The following is a 22,385-nucleotide window of genomic DNA, read 5'->3' on the forward strand; positions in this document are numbered from 1 at the left end:
ATATAGCGCTGACATATTCCGCAGCTCTTTACAGACATTCGCATCACTCACTGTCCCCAATCAGGCTCACAATCTAAGGTCCCTATCAGTATGTCTTTGGAGTGTGGGAAGAAACCGGAGTACCCAGAGGAAACCCAGGCAAACACGGGGAGAACATACAAACTCCATACAGATGTTGTCCTTGGCAACAGTGCTAACCACTGAGCAACCGTGCTGCCATAATAGTGTTGCCCCCTTAGTGCCCCCTCACAATAGTAAACCCCTTGTAGTTTTGATAAAATAAAAAATAAATAGTCACCTAGACCCGTTCCCCTCCTCCTCCCCTGGCTTGTGCTCTCTCTTGCCCAGCAGACACAATGACATCACAGCATGGTGCCTGTCTGCGGCAGAGATCACAGGAATGGTACAGAAGGGAGCTGACTGATGGCTGCTCCACCTCTGTATTCACAGATACAACTGAAATAGGGACATGCAGCTGGAACTGGGGGGGACAGAGGCCAAAATCCATAACTGCCCTCTGGATCCAGAACAGGTAGGAGACATGACTGTTCCTCTCCTAACCTGGTGCTGTTTAGAGAACTGCAGCAAGTGAACGGTAGGCGTGTAGAGAAAGTGTCTAAAAGCGTCCCTATTGCAGAGGCTTCATCTTTCTAGGAATCAAGGAGGGCTCATTGGTTGGGCCCCTACCAATATTTGGCATATCCTTGCAAATTTGTATTCCACTGGGACTGATATGTTGTTGGCCTTGCAAGACATTGAAAGACATACTGCTCCACCATCTCTGTTGGCCCCCGGTTAATCGGGCCTGGCTTGCTTCTTGTGTCTTGCAGACCATGTAGTATTTTTGCTATTTAGCCTTTGTTCCTATGAAAGGCTATCCATTACAACTTGCAAACAATGCAGAGCATGCCACAGATCTGTGCCCGGCCCCGGGGGCTGCCTGTAATTACCTGTGTTTAGCAGATGCAGCCAGCCAAGCAGAGGAAATTATACAAACTCCATAGAGATAAATGAGCAACAAGGTGAGGTCCTCAGATGAGGAGCTGACCGTGGACACCACAAAAGCAGGAGAGGCCGAGTATCAGTGAACTTTATATATATCTGTGAAAGATAGATAGGTATTAGATAGGTAGATAGATATAACACAGATAGATAGGTATGAGACGAGGCTGAGGCAAAACGCGCGTCGAGGTTCCTAGCCTGTCCCGTGCCTGCTGCCTTCTACCCTCCATCATGTCTCATGGTATGTTTCAGTTTTCTATCTGAAGTCCACAGATGAGCTCCTCTATATCCTTTATTATAACGTTTTGTGTGTTTTTTCATTTTTGTGAGGCTTCTATCTTTCCCTCTATTGATAGACTGTAGCGCTTGTTTCATATCGTTCTTTAACTTCACTGTGAGTAGAGTTGAGCTTTATCTAGTGGTTATGTACCAGGGTGATGACCATATGTATTACATTTCAGAATAGTAACACTATCTGGGCTACTATGCTGAAAATCACCCTGATACTGCCTTAATTCTACGTGGCATTGATTCAACAAGGTGCTGATAGCATTCTTTAGAAATGTTGACCCATATTGATAGGATAGCATCTTGCAGTTGATGGAGATTTGAGGGATGCACATCCAGGGCATGAAGCTCCCGTTCCACCACATCCCAAAGACAGGGCCGCCATCAGGGGGGTACAGCCAATACCCCAGTAAGGGGCCCAGACCCTGGGGGGGCCCAGCCAGTTCCAAAAAAAAAATTTTTTCTTTTTTTCTTTTTTTCTTTTTTTTTTTTCCCCTCCCATTTGTCAGTGACTTGAGTTGAACTTTATTGCATCGCTAGAGGGGGGCAATTGATTATTCCTTGCTAGTGATGTCTAGTTCATGAACGAATCATTCATTTGAATCGATTCAGTTCACTGAACCGGAGGAGTCGATTCCTCTGACTGAGCGGATCCGAGTGAAACCGCTCAGTCTGACCTAGCACACAATGCAGAGCCGCTGGCAGCAGGGAGGGGGGGGGGGACTCGGGAGGAGTGTAATCTGATCCTAGAGTGGAAGCTGCTGCTGCCAGCCCCTCCCCGCTGTCATGGAACCATGAACCAGACGTACAACAGAGATGAGTGGAAATAAGAAGGCTTTATTGGAAATCAAGCCGTAGCAAAAGTCCAAACGGATGGCTAAACCGAAGCAGGGTCTTGCGTAGACAGAGGTCAGGAACCAGGAGGGTGGTCAGACGAAGCCAGGATCAGGAACCAACAGGGTAGTCAGACGAAGCCAGGATCAGGAACCAACGGGGTAGTCAGACGAGGCCAGGATCAGGAACCAGAAGCAGCAGCAGTCTTAGAAGCATGTGAACACAGGAGGACCAAGCAAGGAACTGAAGCCACAGACCTTCTATATATATGAGCTAGGCATCCAGCTCCTCCCAGTGGGAAGGAGAAGCCACAGGGTGGGAGGCTACAAGAAACCCAGAAACCAAGATGGCCGCCAGCACATGTCAAACGAAGGTAAGACCATGATAGTACCTCCCCCTCAAGGGCCCCTCCTCCGCGGAGTAAGGAACGGTTTCTGAGGGAAGCGTGCGTGGAAGGCTCGGAGCAAAGCAGGAGCATGGACATCTGCGGAGGGAACCCAGGAACGCTCCTCTGGACCATAACCACGCCAATGGACCAAAAACTGCAACCGACCGCGGACCAGGCGTGAGTCCAGGATATTGCTCACCTCATATTCCTCATGATTGCCCACTTGGACCGGACGGGGCCGAGGAACCGAGGAAGTGAAACGATTACACACCAACGGCTTCAACAGGGAGACATGAAACACGTTGGAGATCCGCATGCCAGGAGGAAGCGCAAGGGCATAGGCTACCGGGTTTACCCTGCGAAGCACTCGGAAGGGACCAACAAAGCGAGGCGCCAGCTTGGGAGTGGGCACTCGAAGGTTGAGGTTGCGGGTGGACAACCATACACGGTCTCCGACCTGGTAGGAAGGAGCGGGCGCTCGTCTGCGATCAGCCTGGAGTCTCTGGCGCTGCGCAGAGACCTCAAGGGACCTCTGGATCTGTACCCAAGAAGCACGTAGGACGGAAAGGTGATCCTCCACAGCCGGAGTATCCTGGGGAGAGAATACCTCCGGTAACACGGCAGGTTGGAACCCATAATTGGCCATGAAGGGAGACGTCCCAGAGGAAGAGTTCACCGCCGTGTTCCTGGCAAACTCAGCCCAAGGCAGGAGGTCAACCCAATTGTCTTGGTGATCGGAGACATAGCAACGAAGGAATTGCTCCAAGGCCTGATTAGATCGTTCTGCGGCCCCATTGGACTGAGGGTGGTAGGCCGAGGAGAAAGAGAGATGAATCCCCAACTGGGAGCAAAAGGCGCGCCAGAACCTGGACACAAACTGACTCCCCCGATCCGACACAATCTCCTTGGGCAAACCGTGCAACCGGAAGACCTCCCTGGCGAAAATCGTGGCCAACTCTTGTGCAGAGGGTAACTTCTTGAGAGGAACACAGTGGCACATTTTGGAAAACCGGTCCACAATCATGAGAATGACCGTATGGCCTCGGGATGCAGGGAGGTCCACAATGAAATCTATCCCCAGGTGTGACCATGGGCGCTCCCCGGTGGCTATGGGTTGCAAAAGGCCCAACGGAAGGTGCCGAGGGGACTTACTCTGGGCACAAACGGAGCATGCCGCTACATATGCGGCGATGTCGGAACGTAGAGAAGGCCACCAGAACAGACGTGAAACAGCCCAGGACAGCTGGTTCTTTCCAGGATGCCCCGCGGCCTTGGAGTTATGGTAGGTTCGCAACAACCGAGTGCGCAACTCCTCAGGCACAAAACACCTGCCGTTGGGTCTCCCAGAGGGAGCACCAGATTGAGCCGCCAAAATCTGCTCCCCCAGGGGAGAGGTCAGGCTGGTGCGAATGGCGGCCAGGATCTGATTCGGAGGTATGACCGAAGTCGGAATCGACTCCTCCCCGGACAGCTCGGAGTACTGCCGTGATAAGGCATCCGCTCTGATGTTCTTGGAACCGGGTAGGTAGGAGACCACGTAATTAAAACGTGACAAGAACAGAGCCCATCTGGCCTGACGTGGTGTCAATCTCTTGGCCTCAGAAAGGTAGGTCAGATTCTTGTGGTCCGTCAGGATGAGAACCGGAACCACCGAGCCTTCGAGCAAGTGCCTCCATTCTTTAAGGGCCTGCACGATGGCCAATAACTCCCTGTCACCAATCTGATAGTTGCACTCCGCGGAAGACAGTTTCCGGGAGTAAAACCCACAGGGAAGCAGAGGACCCTCTGGTGTTCTACGCTGAGACAGAAGGGCGCCTACTCCCGTCTCAGACGCGTCCACCTCGAGGACAAAGGGCAACCCAGGGTTGGGATGCGACAGAATCGGAGCCGACACAAAGGCGGACTTTAGAGCCTCAAAAGCTCGGATGGCCTCGAGCGGCCAGACCTGGAAATTACTGCCCTTCCTGGTCAGATCCGTGAGAGGCTTGGCTAGCATGGAAAAGTCCCTGATGAACTTCCGGTAATAATTGGCGAAGCCCAAAACGCGCTGCAGGGCACGGAGACCACTGGGCTGGGGCCACTGTAAGACAGCCGAAACCTTCTCAGGATCCATGGAGAACCCCTCAGCGGAAATGATGTAACCTAAGAAGGTTACCTGGGATCGGTGAAATTCGCATTTCTCAAGCTTACAGAACAGCCTGTTCTCTCGTAACCGTTGCAACACTCGTCTGACATCCATAATGTAGGCCTCCATGGATTCAGAATATACCAAGATGTCATCCAAATAGACCACCACACACTGCTGCAACAGGTCACGGAAAACATCGTTGATGAATTCCTGGAAGACTGCGGGCGCATTGCACAACCCAAAGGGCATAACCAAGGATTCATAATGACCGATCCTGGTGTTAAACGCGGTCTTCCACTCATCGCCCGCCTTGATCCTTACCAGGTTATATGCCGCCCTCAGGTCGAGTTTGGTAAAGACCGTGGCCCCTTTGAGGCGATCGAACAGCTCGGAAATCAAGGGTATCGGGTAAGCGTTCTTGATCGTGATGCGATTGAGACCCCTGTAATCGATGCAAGGCCTCAACTCACCGCCCTTCTTTTTCACAAAGAAAAATCCAGCCCCTGCCGGGGACGAGGATTTGCGAATGTGTCCGCGTGAAAGCGCCTCCCTCACGTACTCCTCCATGGCCTCATTCTCCGCTACCGACAGTGGATAGACTTTGCCACGAGGAGGAACGACACCGGATTGTAACTCTATGGCACAATCGTATGGGCGGTGCGGAGGTAGGGCAACCGCGCGCACCTTATCGAATACATCCCGGTATTCTTCGTATTCAGGAGGCAACAGAGAGTCCGAGGAAGTACACAGCAACTTGACAGGCCCATGGATGCAACTAACCCCACACTGCGGTGACCACGAGAGGATCTCGACCGATCTCCAATCGAAAGTCGGATTATGCTTCTGGAGCCAGGGGTACCCCAAGACCACCGAGTAGTGTGGAGACGAAATAACCTGGAGACAGACCGACTCTCTGTGAACGGCACCAATGGCTATCCCCACTGGAAGGGTCTCATGAGTCACGTGTGGCGGCAGAAGGGGTCTGCCGTCTATCGCCTCAAGAGCCAGTGGGGAACCTCGAGGCTGCAGAGGAATGGAATTGGCGGCAACGAACACTCTATCAATGAACAAACCACCAGCACCAGAGTCCACCAACGCGTGAGTCGTCACCGAGCCCCCGACCCAGGAGAGGACAACCGTGATCAGTGGTTTGTCAACACGGGAAACCGGGGACGAGGAGACTCCACCCAAGATCTGCCCCCGACAGGACCTCAGGTGCGAGCGTTCTCCCGGACGGTTCGGACATGCCAACTGAAAATGCCCACCGAGACCACAGTACATGCATCGGCCCTCGCGTCTCCGGAGTGCCCTCTCCCCCTCGGACAGGCGAGCAAACCCCCGCTGCATGGGTTCACCCCCAGACAAGTCATCCCCAGGAGGCGTGGGAGGAGAGGGAGGCACGGGTGGGACAGCAAACGTAGGCGCCAATCTGTTAGGAGACCTCCGCAGGCTCTCCTTAAAGGAAGGTCTCTCCCTGAGTCTGGTGTCAATCAAAATCAGGAAAGAAATAAGAGACTCGAGCTCCACTGGTAGGTCCTTAGCTGCAACCTCATCCTTCAAGGCATCCTCATTATTCCAGCCCACCTATGCTGCCAGGGTACGAAACTCAATGGCGTATTCAGCTACGGATCGTGAACCCTGTCTGATGGACATAAGGAGCTTCGCAGCAGAGGCAGCACGAGCCGGCACATCGAATACCTTCCGAAGAGAAGCAACAAAACCGGAAAACTCGGCAACCACCGGATTGTTGTTCTCCCATAAAGGACTGGCCCAGGCCAAGGCCTTGTCCGAGAGCAGCGAGATCAAGAAGCCCACCTTTGATCTCTCAGTAGGAAAGGCATGTGGCAGCAACTCGAAATAAATGCCCACCTGGTTAAGGAAACCTCGGCACTGAGTTGGCTCTCCCCCAAAGCGCTGTGGAAGGGGGGCAGAACCGGTCATACCCCGAGACACCGCAGGCGCAGCAACAGGTGTCGGGGTAGACTCTGGCGCAACAACCGGGGCGGCAGTAGGAGCGGGCCCAGGAGCGACAACCGACCCATCGGCAACGGAAGCGAAATGAGCCGTGCGTTCAAGCAGGGTTTGCAACGCCACAGCGAACCGACCCAACAGGTGATCCTGCTGATCAAGTCTGGCAACCAGCGTAGGTAGCGAGGATGGCCCTGTACCGTCAGAATTCATGGCTTGGTCCTAATGTCATGGAACCATGAACCAGACGTACAACAGAGATGAGTGGAAATAAGAAGGCTTTATTGGAAATCAAGCCGTAGCAAAAGTCCAAACGGATGGCTAAACCGAAGCAGGGTCTTGCGTAGACAGAGGTCAGGAACCAGGAGGGTGGTCAGATGAAGCCAGGATCAGGAACCAACGGGGTAGTCAGACGAAGCCAGGATCAGGAACCAACAGGGTAGTCAGACGAAGCCAGGATCAGGAACCAACGGGGTAGTCAGACGAGGCCAGGATCAGGAACCAGAAGCAGCAGCAGTCTTAGAAGCATGTAAACACAGGAGGACCAAGCAAGGAACTGAAGCCACAGACCTTCTATATATATGAGCTAGGCATCCAGCTCCTCCCAGTGGGAAGGAGAAGCCGCAGGGTGGGAGGCTACAAGAAACCCAGAAACCAAGATGGCCGCCAGCACATGTCAAACGAAGGTAAGACCATGACACCCGCCCACCAACCAATCAGAGCTGAGGGAAGGCAAGCACTAGCAGCTCTGAGTCTGAGTCACTGACACAAGTGCAGGGAGTCTGAGAATCGAATGAGTCATAGGTTAAAATATTTTAAAGATCCGACTGCTAGCAGCGTTTTGGTATCTGCCTCCAGAGCGGAATGGAGGCGGAACGGAGCCAAACGGATGCATTCTGAACGGATCCTTATCCATTCTGAATGCATTGGGGCAAAACTGATCTGTTTGCCCTGAAACAGATCTCACAGGCGGACCCAGAAACGGCAGTGTGAGAGTCGCCTGTGCCGCATACTGAGCTAAGCTATTTCAAAGGCTCCAAATTATTTATTTTCATATTGACCCTTATGTTGTCTCCTTGGCTCGGCAGCTCTATGTTGTGTGGTCTTTGCTCGGGGGTAAAATGCAAAGCTGTTTTCTGGATTATCCCACAGGGCCAGGATCCTCCATCATTTATTGTTATTAACCCCTCCCTTGCCAGCCGACCCAGCTCTATTTAGCTTTGTGTTCTGCTTTGAAAAAAAATATGTTTAGGCCATGAAGGGGTTAATTAAGTGTTGGAGGGGGTGGGGTGTGTTATTGTGCATATTGTGTTTGGGATCCATTTAACAAGTTTGACCAGTTGGGTTTGAGAGTGGTTGAGTGTCATCCACAGATCCCCCATAACAGTGTTATCCACAGATCCCCCATAACAGTGTGTCATCCACAGATCCCCCATAACAGTGTGTCATCCACAGATCCCCCATAACAGTGTGTCACCCACAGATCCCCCATAACAGTGTGTCACCCACAGATCCCCCATAACAGTGTGTCACCCACAGATCCCCCATAACAGTGTGTCACCCACAGATCCCCCATAACAGTGTTCGTCATCCACAGATCCCCCATAACAGTGTTCGTCATCCACAGATTCCCCCATAACAGTGTGTCATCCACAGATTCCCCCATAACAGTGTGTCACCCACAGATCCCCCATAACAGTGTGTCACCCACAGATCCCCCATAACAGTGTGTCACCCACAGATCCCCCATAACAGTGTTCGTCATCCACAGATCCCCCATAACAGTGTTCGTCATCCACAGATCCCCCCATAACAGTGTGTCATCCACAGATTCCCCCATAACAGTGTTTGTCATCCACAGATTCCCCCCATAACAGTGCGTCATCCACAGATTCCCCCATAACAGTGTGTCACCCACAGATCCCCCATAACAGTGTGTCACCCACAGATCCCCCATAAGTGTGTCACCCACAGATCCCCCATAACAGTGTTCGTCATCCACAGATCCCCCATAACAGTGTTCGTCATCCACAGATCCCCCCATAACAGTGTGTCATCCACAGATTCCCCCATAACAGTGTTCGTCATCCACAGATTCCCCCCATAACAGTGCGTCATCCACAGATTCCCCCATAACAGTGTGTCATCCACAGATTCCCCCCATAACAGTAAGTCATCCACAGATTCCCCCCATAACACTGTAACAGTAAACCTTGTGCTTTTAAGGTGTTTTTTCTTAAATGTGCCGGGGAAGATTGCTAGGGCAGATTAGAACAGGTAGTGTAGTTAGTGTTAGTGGAGGGTCCTGCTTAAAAGAGTCTACCTTGTCGTGGTAGCAGGCTTCATATTATTTGGTCAAAAATTAATTCCTTACTGAAATCGCTGATTATCACTTTTTACTGTCTTTGTAGTTGTAAAAAAATAATGAAATTGGGGGTAGGTCCTTGGGGGTGGAGGGGAGGTGGAGTCAGGACGAATTCTGAAGGGTAGGAGGGGGGGCCCAGGCCTGGAGCTGTGTAAGGGGCCCCAAAATTTCTGATGGTAGCCCTGCCCAAAGATGCTCTATTGGGTTGAGATCTGGTGACTGTGGGGGCCATTTTAGTACAGTGAACTCATTGTCATGTTCAAGAAACCAATTTGAAATGATTCGAGCTTTGTGACATGGTGCATTATCCTGCTGGAAGTAGCCGTCAGAGGATGGGTACATGGTGGTCATGAAGGGATGGACATGGTCAGAAACAATGCTCAGGTAGCCCGTGGCATTTAAACGATGGCCAATTGGCACTAAGGGGCCTAAAGTGTGCCCAGAAAACATCCCCCACACCATTACTCCACCACCACCAGCCTGCACAGTGGTAACAAGGCATGATGGATACATGTTCTTATTCTGTTTACGCCAAATTCGGACTCTACCATTTGAATGTCTCAACAGAAATCGAGACTCATCAGACCAGGCAACATTTTTCCAGTCTTCAACAGTCCAATTTTGGTGAGCTCGTGCAAATTGTAGCCTCTTTTTCCTATTTGTAGTGGAGATGAGTGGTACCCGGTGGGGTCTTCTGCTGTTGTAGCCCACCTTTCTTTCCCATTCTGACATTCAGTTTGGAGTTCAGGAGATTGTCTTGACCAGGACCACAACCCTACATGCATTGAAGCAACTGCCATGTGATTGGTTGACTAGATAATTGCATAATTGAGAAATAGAACAGGTGTTCCTAATAATTCTTTAGGTGAGTGTATATCACTGGCATACTTGACATGTTTTCCATCTTCTGGTGGGTAGCAGCGACACTGGCCATCCGGTTTCCTGCTGATTCTTCATATTTTCTTGCTATCTCAAACATTTTATAAATCATGACATGTTGATTGTAATTAAATAAAATATATTTTTGGAATATTTTGGGCATTCTTTTGTTTGTTTAATTTATAGGTTTACATACTTTATGCTATGTTCATGAATCAAGATCATCTCTGTGTTACCTGTGTTATTACCTGGGTGTCATTGTCCCTGAGATACACCGACGAGCAAAAGGGTAGCAATGTTTAGAACTTTTGACTTTCAGGCTCCATATCTCACCACCCACTACAGCTTTGACTGTGAGACTACCATCATTTTATAGACAATCATCTTGGCTATCTCGTACATAAATTGGACTTGCGACTTGCAACTATTTAGCATATGATTAGTTCTGCAGATTCTTCTCATGTAACTGCATTGTTACTGTTTTGCTCCTGGTGGTGGAACAATCTTTGTCTTCTTGTATTCTACAAATCACAACCTGTTCTCACATTCTCTAATAGCTCAGTCTGTTATTAGGTTGATTCTCAAGCGAAAGGTCACTGGTTCAAATCCAGGAGCAGACATGAAGAAGATTTCCCAAGAAAAGAGAAAAAGCATCATCCAGCTCATCGATAGTGGTATCTCGGCTAAGAAGGAGGTGGCTTGTATGCTTCGTAATAGTGAGATCACAGATGTCCTATGCAAGCACCGTGCAACTCGCATTACACAAGTCTGGAATGGTGGCCTGAAAAAAGGTGAAGAAGCCTCAACTTCAATATTGTCATAAGACGCGTTGGCTTGAGTTTGCAAAAAAAGTATGAACAGTGGACAATAGAAGATTAGAAACTGATGATTTGGAGCGATGAGATAAATGTCAGTAGACTGGACTCTGAGGGTACAAATGGGTCTGGAAGGGAAAAGGGGCTAACGGGTCAAGAAATTGAAGGAACTGTCAAGTTCAGTGGAGGAAGCCAAAGTCATTGGATACTTGACCAGGATTGATGGTGGCCTCAATGCTGAGCTGTATGTGAGTATCTTACAAGATGAGTTACTTCATAGACTCGAGTACTATGGGTATGAAAAGGAGGACATAGTGTTCCAGCAGGACAACGACCCGAAGCATACATCGAGATTGGCAAATAAATGGTTCAATGATAATGGAGTAGAGGTGCTGGATTGGCCCCCACAATCCCCAGATCTCAAACCAATCAAACACTTGTGGGTAGAGTTGAAGAAAAAGCCATATTCATACCCAAGTGAGTCGACCCATATACACCAACATTGGGAACAGATTTCGGTCAAGACATGCTTCAATCTGATCGAGAGCAATATTGAAAGCCAAAGGTGGATTTACAAAATAATTAAAATGTTGAATTTTAGGAGCAAAACAGTAACAATGCGGTTACAAGACAAGAATCTGCACAGCTATTCATATGCTAAATAGCTGCAAGTCCAATTTATGTATGAGATAGCCAAGACGATTGTCTTCTTTAAAATGATGGTAGTCTTACGTTCCAAGCTGTAGTGGATGGTGAGATATAGAGCCTGAAAGTCAAAAGTGCAAAACATTGTTGCGCTTTTGCTCGTCAGTGTAAACCTGTTTCATGCGGTTAACATCTAATATTATATTTCAGTGTGTAGGACCGGAAGGGTGCATATAGTTCTTCCGTGAGACTAGACATGGTCCCTACCTGCACATCTAGTCAGATAATCCTATCATTTGCCTTTGCTGATATATTTCATAAGCCAGTGTCCTCCTGGAGATGGTTCGGGGCTTGTGTAACCCAATGCCGTCTATGTGAAATACATGTCAGGAACATGAAGGAGACCAGCCAACAGCAATACAAGATGAAGGTTGAGGAGGGACAGCAAACTCCGGGGGGACGTCTGGTAAATTTGATTAATACGTCTGCAGCTCGCTGATCAGTAATGGTATCAGTGGGACTTGTAGAACTGACCTTCATTTCTCCATTAACATTCACAGACTGCAGAGACGTTGGTGGAGATTTCTCCAGTGATACTGGTAATGCTGGTAATCAGTCATACATCAGACCTAGCAGGCATGTAGGATCGCCTTAAGGCTTAAAGGGCTTGTCCATTATTTTGATATTGATGGCCTCTCCTCAGGATGAGAACTTTAATGGGTAGTCTGTGATCAGGGCATTGACCTGGGTATGGCTCAGTGATCCTTCGTGAACACTCTAATCAACCTTGGCAAAAATCATTGATATTATTATGAATAATTCTTCATTGATTTTTTTTAAAATGATATTGAGGTTAAGGGTACGATAATAAATGGCAGATCCCCTGCTGATTTTCTGCTCCAAATTTGCAGACAGAATTTCTGCAGCATATTACAGCAATCACTAGCAAATCAGATGAGAATTTACTAGACCCCCACGCAGAAAAAAATCTAAGTAAATTGTTCAAATTTTTTTGGCCCTTCCGCTGTCCCCTTCTTGCCCCTACCTGGTTCTGCCTGAGGCGATTGCCTCACCTGGCCTCATTGGTGGTGCACCCCTGGCTTCATGTATAAAAGGCGGTGGTGTCTTTTAGGGGGAGCGTCACATGCTGCGGATTTTGTTGCAGAATCAGTTTCATTCATTTGAATGGGGCAGTGAGCACATGGATTCTGCAAGCACCAAGAGAACTGATTTTCAGTGGCGGAAAATTCTGCTACAAAATCTGCAGCATGTGAAGGCGCCCTTATAGCTACCAACGAGACCCGACTATAGCAAACTTACTCTGCAGCTTCAGCTCTGCTGCATGGGATCGTTGAAAAATCTTGTTCCATCCCTACTCTCAAAGGGTTAAAAAAATCCTCTGTACCGTCCGGTTGGCCATTCCAGCCCTGTGCATTAGGAGGAAGAGGATGATGATGGGAAGAATGGATGAGATGAAGGGAGCCAGCATGTCTGGAGGTTTGTTTACCCTTCTACCTGTCCGGGGTGAAGTCGTTGAGTGGACAGGTAGGAAAGTGACCAGTCTGTCTTCTGCGGCTGAGCCCTTTGTTGTGTTATAGGCCAATTACTTCCTATCCCAGTACTTGTGAGCAGGAAAAGGCCACTGATTACAGAGATAATGAGCTGCTCAGGAATACTGATCATGTGATAGGAGGGGATGAGTGCTGCTGGAAGAGGATAATACACCAATTATACCCCTCTCATCTCCAACACAGGCACAGCAGAGGTGTAGCATGCACTTACTGAGTGTCAAAGCAAAATCTGTAACAGGGCCCCCCAACTATTTCAGTACTGATCTCCTCATAAAGAGCAATGGGACCCCTGCAGACCCTCTCTAGTGACCCCAACCACTGCACCCCCTATAACTGCACCTGGCAGATGCCAGTGTTTGTTTTGCAGTTTTCTACAGAACATATGCCAACCTAGAGGTGCCACAAGTACCCATCTTCATCAGCCTATCTATTTCTCTATGTATAGCATGGCTATCTATCTGTCTTGAAAAAAAATAAAAATGAACAGCACTCCCCAAAATAGTGAAAAAAACTAGGTTGCGACCATTTTAGGTGAATAAAAGAACTTTACTTTTTCACTATTTTGAAGGGTGCTGTTCATTTTTTTGATCTTCTATCAAATGGACTTGGAGTTAAATGTCCAGAAATAGCACCTCTGTCGTCTTTATTGTATTATCCTCTGCTGCTCAATTTTCTTTCTATCTATCCCATATCTATCTATTTATCTATCTAATATCAATCTATCTATCTATCTATCTATCTATCTAATATCTATCTATCTAATATCTATCTAATATCTATCTCATATCTATCTATCTATCTATCTATCTATCTATCTAATATCTATCTATCTCATATCTATCTATCTCATATCTATCTATCTATCTATCTATCTATCTATCTAATATCTATCTCATATCTATCTATCTATCTAATATCTATCTATGTCATATCTATCTCATATCTATCTATCTATCTATCTATATCTATCTATCTAATATCTATCTCATATCTATCGATCTATCTATCTATCTAATATCTATCGTATGTCATATATTCTAATATCGATTCTAATCTATCTATCTAATCTCATATCTATAGATGCTAGCTATCTCATATCTATCGTAATTCTCTATGTTATATCCTATACTAATTATCTATCTATCCTAGCGTCAATATCTATCTATCTATCTCTCATATCTAGCTCAATATCTATCTACTCATATCTATCTCATATCTATCTCATATCTATCTATCTATCTATCTATCTATCTATCTAGCTTATCTATCTATCTATCTTATACTATCTCATATCTATCTATCCTATCTATCTAGCTAATCTATCTATCTATCTATCTATCTATCTTATACTATCTCATATCTATCTCATATCCATTTTCTATCTATCCTGTTGATTGCCTGACTCCCATCTCCTGACTCCAATACATTGGTTTATGATTTCGAGATTCTAACTTGCAAAAATACTTGCAATCAATGCAGCAGTAAAATATTATATAGCAAGCAACATAACTATAGTAACTAAACGAATTTTGTAATAACTTTTCAAATGAGATTTCTAATAGTACTTATGCTCCTGAGCATTAATACATCGTGACATCTATTACCTGAACTAATTGTCAAAATAGTAAAATAGCCACCTGAGACTGAAAACTGGGGATAATATCTGCAGGTGTGGTGACTTTCATTTGCCATGCTGCCTTACTAAATAGCAATCTGTAATTGTGCGAAAAAAATAATAATATGGATTTAGTGTCCTTACTGTATTTATGGATAATTTTATAGCTCATCTATGCCAAAAATACATTTTTGAATATTAATTTTGGTATCAAATATATTTACATGCAATTATTATTACTACTATTAATGTGAAAATATTTGGTATTAAAATATTTGATCCCGCAGTATTTTAATTTTATAAATTAAAATATAGTACATGAAAATCATCAGACAGATAGATAATAGACAGATGATGGATGGAAAAAGAATTAAAAATATAAAGTGATGAATATATAAGCACATAAAAGATGGCTAGATAAATTTGATAGATAATTAAATATTAGATATATAGCTAAAAAAATAGATGACAGAGAACAGATGGTAGCTAGATAGAGAGATAGAAAAATACAAAGCTATTGGTGAATAAATCTACACTTTTTTATCTAAAGAAGTGCCGTGGACTTTTCTGGTTTAGATAGATATGAGATAGATGTAGATTATTTAATACACTTCTTTTTTTTTTTTTGCTAATTTCCCTACTATTCCATTTTACAGTCATAGTTTACAGTAAAATGTACTATCACAATATCAGATAGATAGAAGATAGATAGACAGATATGAGATCGTTAGGTAGATAGATAGATAGATAGATAGATAGATAGATAGAAGATAGATAGATATGAGATCGTTAGGTAGATAGATAGATAGATAGATAGATAGATAGATAGATAGATGATAGATAGAAGATAGATAGTTATGAGACAGATTAGATAGATAGAAGATAGATATGAGATCGTTAGATAGATAGATAGATAGATAGATAGAAGATAGTTATGAGACAGATTAGATAGATAGCTAGATATGAGATAGATAGATAGATAGATAGATAGATATGAGATCGTTAGGTAGATAGATAGATAGATAGATAGATAGATAGATAGAAGATAGAGTTTGTATATTTTTTTTCGGCTCATTTCCCTACTATTCCATTTTCCAGCCCCAGTGGACAGCAGAGCTTGCCATCTGTACAGGATGATATACATCAGGTCTGGTATCATTTACATCACCTTTATTAATCTGAATCGTTTTCTTAGAAATGTATGAAATAATCTGGCACATGGATATGTCTCTGATATGAGGTATATGACACAGTTTCTCTTCACTTCTGTGGCCTCCCCGGTCTCCAGTGAAGGTATTAGGGTATCCATGAGTATAGGATGGGTGGGCACAGCCCCTGTGGTTACATACCCTGTGCACCCTCCATAGTCACATCCTCTGTATGCAGTCACCAGGCCCTGATGCCAGGCAGTGTGGGCTGTAGATATCCCTGCTGGGCAGGGGCTCCTGAGATGTTCATGTTGACCACCTGCACTGCCGGGCTGCCTGTCACTGGTCCTGAGTAATAGGGACTCCCAGTGTATCCACCAAAGCAGACTGGGTAAGGATAGGAGCTGGCACTGTAACTGGAAGGGAGAGTCTGGGCACCTCCCAGGCAGGGCTTGCCATCCCTGACTAGAACTGGCACTGCCACCCTTCGTGGAGGAGGGGGGTGTCCTGCCAGCTCCAGGGACCGGTCCTGTTTCTGCCTCTTGCATTTGTATCTCCTGTTCTGGAACCAGATCTTCACCTGGGTGGAGGTGAGCTTCAGCACTGATGCCAGCTGCTCCCTCTCCGGGGCCGACAGATATTTCTGCTGCTTGAACCTCCTCTCCAACTCATAGACCTGGACCTGGGAGAACAGGACACGGGGCTTCCTCCTCTGGAGCTGCCGGGGCCGCTCTGGGTGGTCTTCCTTCCTGGAGACCACACTCCCGGGACCTGGGGAAAATGGGAAAGTAGTTGTATCACTGTCCTATTATAATATATCCCGTAGCTTCTCTGTGCATATATAATGTGTGTATATATCTATATCTCTCTCTCTCTCTCTCTCTATATATATCTATATCTATCTATATATATATATATACACACATAATCTGCAGGATCCATTAGTGAGTCTATAAAATGTAATAATAACTGTATATATTATGTACAAGAAAGTTAAATCAGCAAAAAACGAATCATTATGATTATTATAAGTCAGCTATAGGAGAGATATTAGGTATATTCATTATGTTATGTTTTACTTGTGCCGTGTAATATACTATCATTGTTATTACATTACTTTCCATTATATTCAATGATTGCAATAATCACTGCAATATTTAGCCTTACATCACATTGCAATTTATTGAATGACATTTGCTAAGATTACATTTTGCATTGTGTTTTTTTCGCATTATATTTATATTTTACAATCGCACTAAATATAATATTTTAGTTTATAAATAAATATATAATATCTTGCCCCATAACAGGCATTCATTACTTTGTCTGGAATTATATTGTAATATATTGTACGGTCTTCTATACAATAATACATAGTATTTCAGGTTGTAATGGATTCTATTTTATAGTTATATAACATAATATTTTACACTGTAGTATATATTATATTATGGATATTATATCCTGCAGTCACAAGCATTGTCTTGTAGGATATTACATTTTCCACTATGAAATATTATGTACAATTGTTTTCAATTCATTTGTATAAAATAATACAGTTATATCGTTGTGTATTAAATTAGATTTTGTTATATATTATACTGTTATGTTATATTGCATTACATATTTTATGCTATATGTATTATGTACGAATTATGTATTAAAGTTAAATTTTCTGACATCATATTTTACCTTTAAAATATTGTTATTACATTGTGTTGTTATAAAGTATTACAATATCTTTAACATTAATATATATATACACGCATAATTATATTATATATACATTAATATCATATTATAATATATAATATTATTTTGCGTGGTATTATACTTTGGTAATAATATATATATATATATATATATATATATATTTGTATGTGTGTATATATATATATATATATATATATATTACATAGCGAGTTATATTTTTCATACTTACATCATAAAATATATCACATTAGATTAATACATCCATATTCTATGTTTAAATATATATTACACATCTACAGAATTGTACATTATAGTAGAGTCAACATGTCTAATAAAACCTGTAATATAAAGTCGCTTATTTCATTGAATAAGTCGCAAGTTGATGATTTCACTAATATGGTTCTAGTAATATTACATTATCATATAACATTATTATTCTACTTCAGTAACATTAATGAATAGATTCGCTTTAGACAAATTCCCCACATTATGTAAAACGAAATGAACAGATCATTTTGAGTAGGCTCCGGGTGTAAAACTTTAGTGTTTAATAGGTGTATTTTAATATGTGTGGTATGTGTACAGTGTGTATATATATATATATGTAGCAGAGCTGATTTGTTTGCTTTACAGAACCAGATATTCTAACTTGCCGTGCCAGATGACACCCTCAGCTCCACATCCCCACCATGTATGAGACTGCACACTCACTCTGCTCCTGAGCATCATCCTCTCTGATTGGGGAGTCACAGGGGAGCCCCAGTTCCTCAGAGCCCTCTCCTGTGTCCTGTGCTGCTGGTGCTTCAGTCTTCAGGGAAGGAGCCTCCACTTGGCCTCCAGGATGCTGAGAAGGATCCAGCCTCAGGATGTCTTTGACTGAGAAGGGAGTGGAGGTGGCAGGACAGGGGAGCATGGTTCAGGGGTGCAGAGGTAACTGTGTCCCCTGATTATAGAGACAGAGATCGGACCATGGGTGGCTGCTGATCCCTTCCCCTTGCACACCTGGGGGGTTGTGGCCCTGTCTAGGTCTCCTCTCTACAGTCAGCCTCCAGCTTCTAGATGCCTATTGGCTGATGGGACAAATCCCCCTCCACCTCCATTGCACTCACCTCAGCACTTCATACATCCACCACCTCTGTGTCCACCACATCATGAGCTCCACACCTTCATCTACTATGCAGGAAGAGAGGAGGCCATTGTCTGCTACAGCACTGAGAACACTGGGGGTCTGCCCTGTGATGTGTACAATGTGATGACCCCAGAGACCAGACTTGTATATGGTGAAAATATACAGATAAGGGTCCTTACACACCAATTCCGTCCAGCGTTATTATTTTTATTTATTTATTCACTTATATATTTATTTTCTATTTTTATTTATTCAATTATTTATTTATTTTCTATATTTATTTATTTATTTTTGAATTTCTATGATCTTGTTGCTTTGTTTTTGTGGGGGGGGGGGGGGGTTCCAGCTTTTTTTGCACACAGTGTCTTATTACTAGCGTTTTCTTTATGGTGCTTTTACTCATTAAGGCTGAGTTCACACGGGCGAGATTTCCGCGCGGGTGCAATGCAGTAGGTGAACGCATTGCACCTGCACTGAATCCTGACCCATTAATTTCAATGGGGCTGTGCACATGAGCATTTTTTTTCATGCATCACTTCTGCAATGCTTTAAAATCGCAGCATGTTCTATATTCTGCGTTTTTCACGCAGCCCTGGCCCCATAGAAGTGAATGGGGCTGCGTGAAAAACGCATTGCATCCGCAAGCAAGTGCGGATGCAATGCGTTTTTCACTGATGGTTGCTAGGAGATGTTGTTTGTAAACCTTCAGTTTTTTATCACGCGCGTGAAAAAAGCGTCAAAACACATTGCATCCGCGCGGAAAAAACTGAACAACTAAACGCAATTGCAGCCAAAACTGACTGAACTTGCTTGCAAAATGGTGCGAGTTTAACTGAACGCACCCTGAACGCATCCGGACCAAATCTGTCACGCTCGTGTGAACTCAGCCTAAGGTCCCTTTCACACGAGCGTGATTTCCGCACGGGTGCCATGCGTGACGTGAACGCATAGCACCCGCACTGAATCCTGACCCATTCATTTCAATGGGGCTGTGTACATGAGCGTTGTTTTTCACGCATCACTTCTGCGTTGCGTGAAAATCGCAGCATGTTCTATATTCTGCGTTTTTCACGCAGCCCTGGCCCCATAGAAGTGAATGGGGCTGCGTGAAAAACGCATTGCATCCGCAAGCAAGTGCGGGTGCGATGCGTTTTTCACTGATGGTTGCTAAGAGATGTTGTTTGTAAACATTCTGTTTTTTATCACGCGCGTGAAAAACGCATCAAAACGCATTGCACCCGCGTGGAAAAAACTGAACAACTAAACGCAATCGCAGACAAAACTGACTGAACTTGCTTGCAAAATAGTGCGAGTTTCACTGAACGCACCCTGAACGCATCCGGCCCAAATCCGCAACGCCCGTGTGAAACCAGCCTAAGGCCTCGTTCACACTTCAGTGTTTGGTCAGTGATTTCCATCAGTGATTTGTGAGCCAAAACCAGAAGTGGAGCCTCCACAGACATGAGGTAGAAGGGAAAGATCTGCTCCTGTTCTGTGTTTAGAGTTGCACCTGGTTTTGGCTCACAAATCACTGATGGAAATCACTGACTAAACACTGAAGTGTGAACGAGGCCTAAGAGGTTGATGCAAAAAAGCCTTAGGCTAGGTCTACACTGCAACATTTGTCGCACGACATTTTGTCGCAGCAATGTCGCACGGCAATTTTTATAATGTTGGTCTATGGTGTCGCACTGCAACATGCGACATGCTGCGACGCGACAGTCGCAAAAAATCCATTCGAGATGGATTTTACTGTGACTGTCGCATCGCATTCGCAGCATGTCGCATGTTGCAGTGCGACACAATAGACTATCATTATAAAAATTGTAGCGCGACAAAATGTCGTGCAGCAAATGTGGCAGTGTAGTTGTGCCCTGTCTGTCGCGCGACAAATGTCGTCGTGTAGACCTAGCCTTAGAGGTCAATCACAAGCAGCAGATTTTGTGGCATAAAATTCTGCTACTGCAAATCAGTCCCATGTACCTAAATGGGGCTTGCAGAAATCCGTGTGCTTGCTGCCCTATTCAAATGAAAGGAACTGATTTTCAGTCGCAGAATTTTCTGCCGCGTGTGAAGCCATCCTTAGAAAGCTCCAAAAGCTATAGCATGCTGCATTTTTTTTTTAAAGGAAGGCAGAATCAGAAAAGAAACTCCACCTAATAAACTAACATCTGGAGCTGGGGTGCAGAAAAACACCAGCAAAAACCCATGTGTGAACACATCCTTAGGCTTGTTTCACACTGGTCATCTTACTGAAAATTGGTTCTACTGTTTTTGTGAGCACATTTTTTTCACCAGAGGTTAAATTCTATAAAGAAATATAAAATACACTGCAAGCAAAGTTTTTTTTTTAATGCAGCATTTTCTGGCTTTGGCATTTTTGGGATTTTTTCCCATAGGATAGAGACGGAATGGAAAAATACCCAAAAGCATACAAGTGTGACAAAATAATAAAAGGGCATCTCAAAACTCTATGAAAAGTGCTTGAAATTCATGTTTAGCCTATTTTATTAAATAATTGTATCGTTCATGAAATAATTATTTTGAAGCATCGTAGAACTTTTTATTGTGTTGTTCCTCTCTAATTCTGCCTTGAAATTTATGAATAGATTGACAACTGGGTTTTACCAGATGCCAGTGCGTCCCCAGACAGTGTGAGGGTGCTGGCACATGTTGCGACTGTGCTGTGTTTTGGATGCGACATAAAAAAAAACATCTGCGGTGTTCAAAAACTGCGTGCAGTTAGGACTCATTCACAAGGCCGTTGTTCAGGCCGCGCCCCTATTGCCACTCGCAAACAGCGGGTCCGCAATATGCGGGCACTGGCCGCGTGCACCCGGCATCACAGATGCGGACCCATTCACTTGAAGGTCCTGTGCGGAACGGAGGCACTGAACCCCAACGTAAGCACAAAAAAGTAGACCGTGTTCTATTTTTTGGCGGCGTGGACGGATCACGGACCCATTCGAGTTAAATGGGTCTGGATCTGTCGCGGCAGCCGCACGCATGGTGTCCGTGCATTGGGGACCACAAATTGCATCCTCAAATGCACGGAACGGCCGAACAACACAGCAGACTTTCATTACATTAACTTAAGGCCCTGATGGGTCAGAAGAACAGAAAATGAAACAGTGATATTAAACTAGCCTAAATAAAATAAATGGAATGGATCCCCACAGGAGAATGGAGTGATCTTGTGAACATAGTTCATGAATATAGGCAGGCATGAAGGTCAAGTTTAATTGTCTATTCAGCACAAAGATAGTTTAAAATGATTGGCATTACTTAGTAAATCATCTGATTGATGAGAAGTTAAGCAGTCTTAAAGGAAACTCGCCATTATGAAGCGCAGTACAGTCTATGTGCAGCAGGTTATAGAGCAGGAGGAGCGGAGCAGACTGATGAAAAGCTGGGAACAGATTCAATAAAACGTATATATTTTTGTCATCTTAATCTCTGCTCATTCAACGCTAAGGAGTCCAATGGGCGGTCCTACTCAGGGACTGACAGCCTTCCCTGTGTGAGTATGTATACAAAGATAGCTGTCAATCAATGATTAGGACCGCCCACTGGACTCCTTAGCTTAGAATGAGCAAATGATGAGCAGATAACTAAAATACAAGTTCTGCTGAATGTTTTCCCATAAAACTATATACCTATTTGCTCTGCTCCTCCTGCTCTATAACTGTGCTTCATGGTGACAGGTTCCCTTTAAGCTGGCCGCACACATTTGATGCACGTCGGTCAAACCTGACAATTTCATCAGGGCTGCCTGACCTTGTGATACATATGGTGGCCTTCAGACTCTCTCCAGATGTTGAGAAGAAAGTTCTGCTTCTGAGATCCATTATTTAAGATGGAGAAAAAAATCCTACACAAAGTTTTTCCTTCGAAAAT

The 22,385-nt window shown here is 44.8% G+C and overlaps 1 protein-coding gene across 1 annotated transcript; it reads right to left on the reverse strand.

Moving 5' to 3' along the window:
- Nucleotides 1-15,884: 15,884 nt before the first annotated feature.
- NKX2-6 (NK2 homeobox 6) lies at nt 15,885-18,272 on the reverse strand. The gene is made up of 2 exons (XM_044277007.1): nt 18,071-18,272; nt 15,885-16,417 (listed from the first exon to the last, which is right to left on the reverse strand). The coding sequence occupies exons 1-2, from the start codon at nt 18,270-18,272 to the stop codon at nt 15,885-15,887; spliced, it is 735 nt and encodes a 244-aa protein (XP_044132942.1).
- Between the last annotated feature and the right edge of the window lie 4,113 nt (nt 18,273-22,385).

This window comes from Bufo gargarizans, chromosome 2, assembly GCF_014858855.1.
Source record: "Bufo gargarizans isolate SCDJY-AF-19 chromosome 2, ASM1485885v1, whole genome shotgun sequence".
Classification (NCBI taxonomy): domain Eukaryota; kingdom Metazoa; phylum Chordata; class Amphibia; order Anura; family Bufonidae; genus Bufo; species Bufo gargarizans.

Excerpts from the sequence above, each read along its gene's own strand:
- NKX2-6 (XM_044277007.1), bottom strand. The coding sequence starts at position 18,272 with ATGCTCCCCTGTCCTGCCACCTCCACTCCCTTCTCAGTCAAAGACATC. Across the intron at positions 16,418-18,070 it reads GGATGATGCTCAGGAGCAGA|GTCCCGGGAGTGTGGTCTCC; the intron begins GTGAGTGTGCAG and ends CATTTTCCCCAG.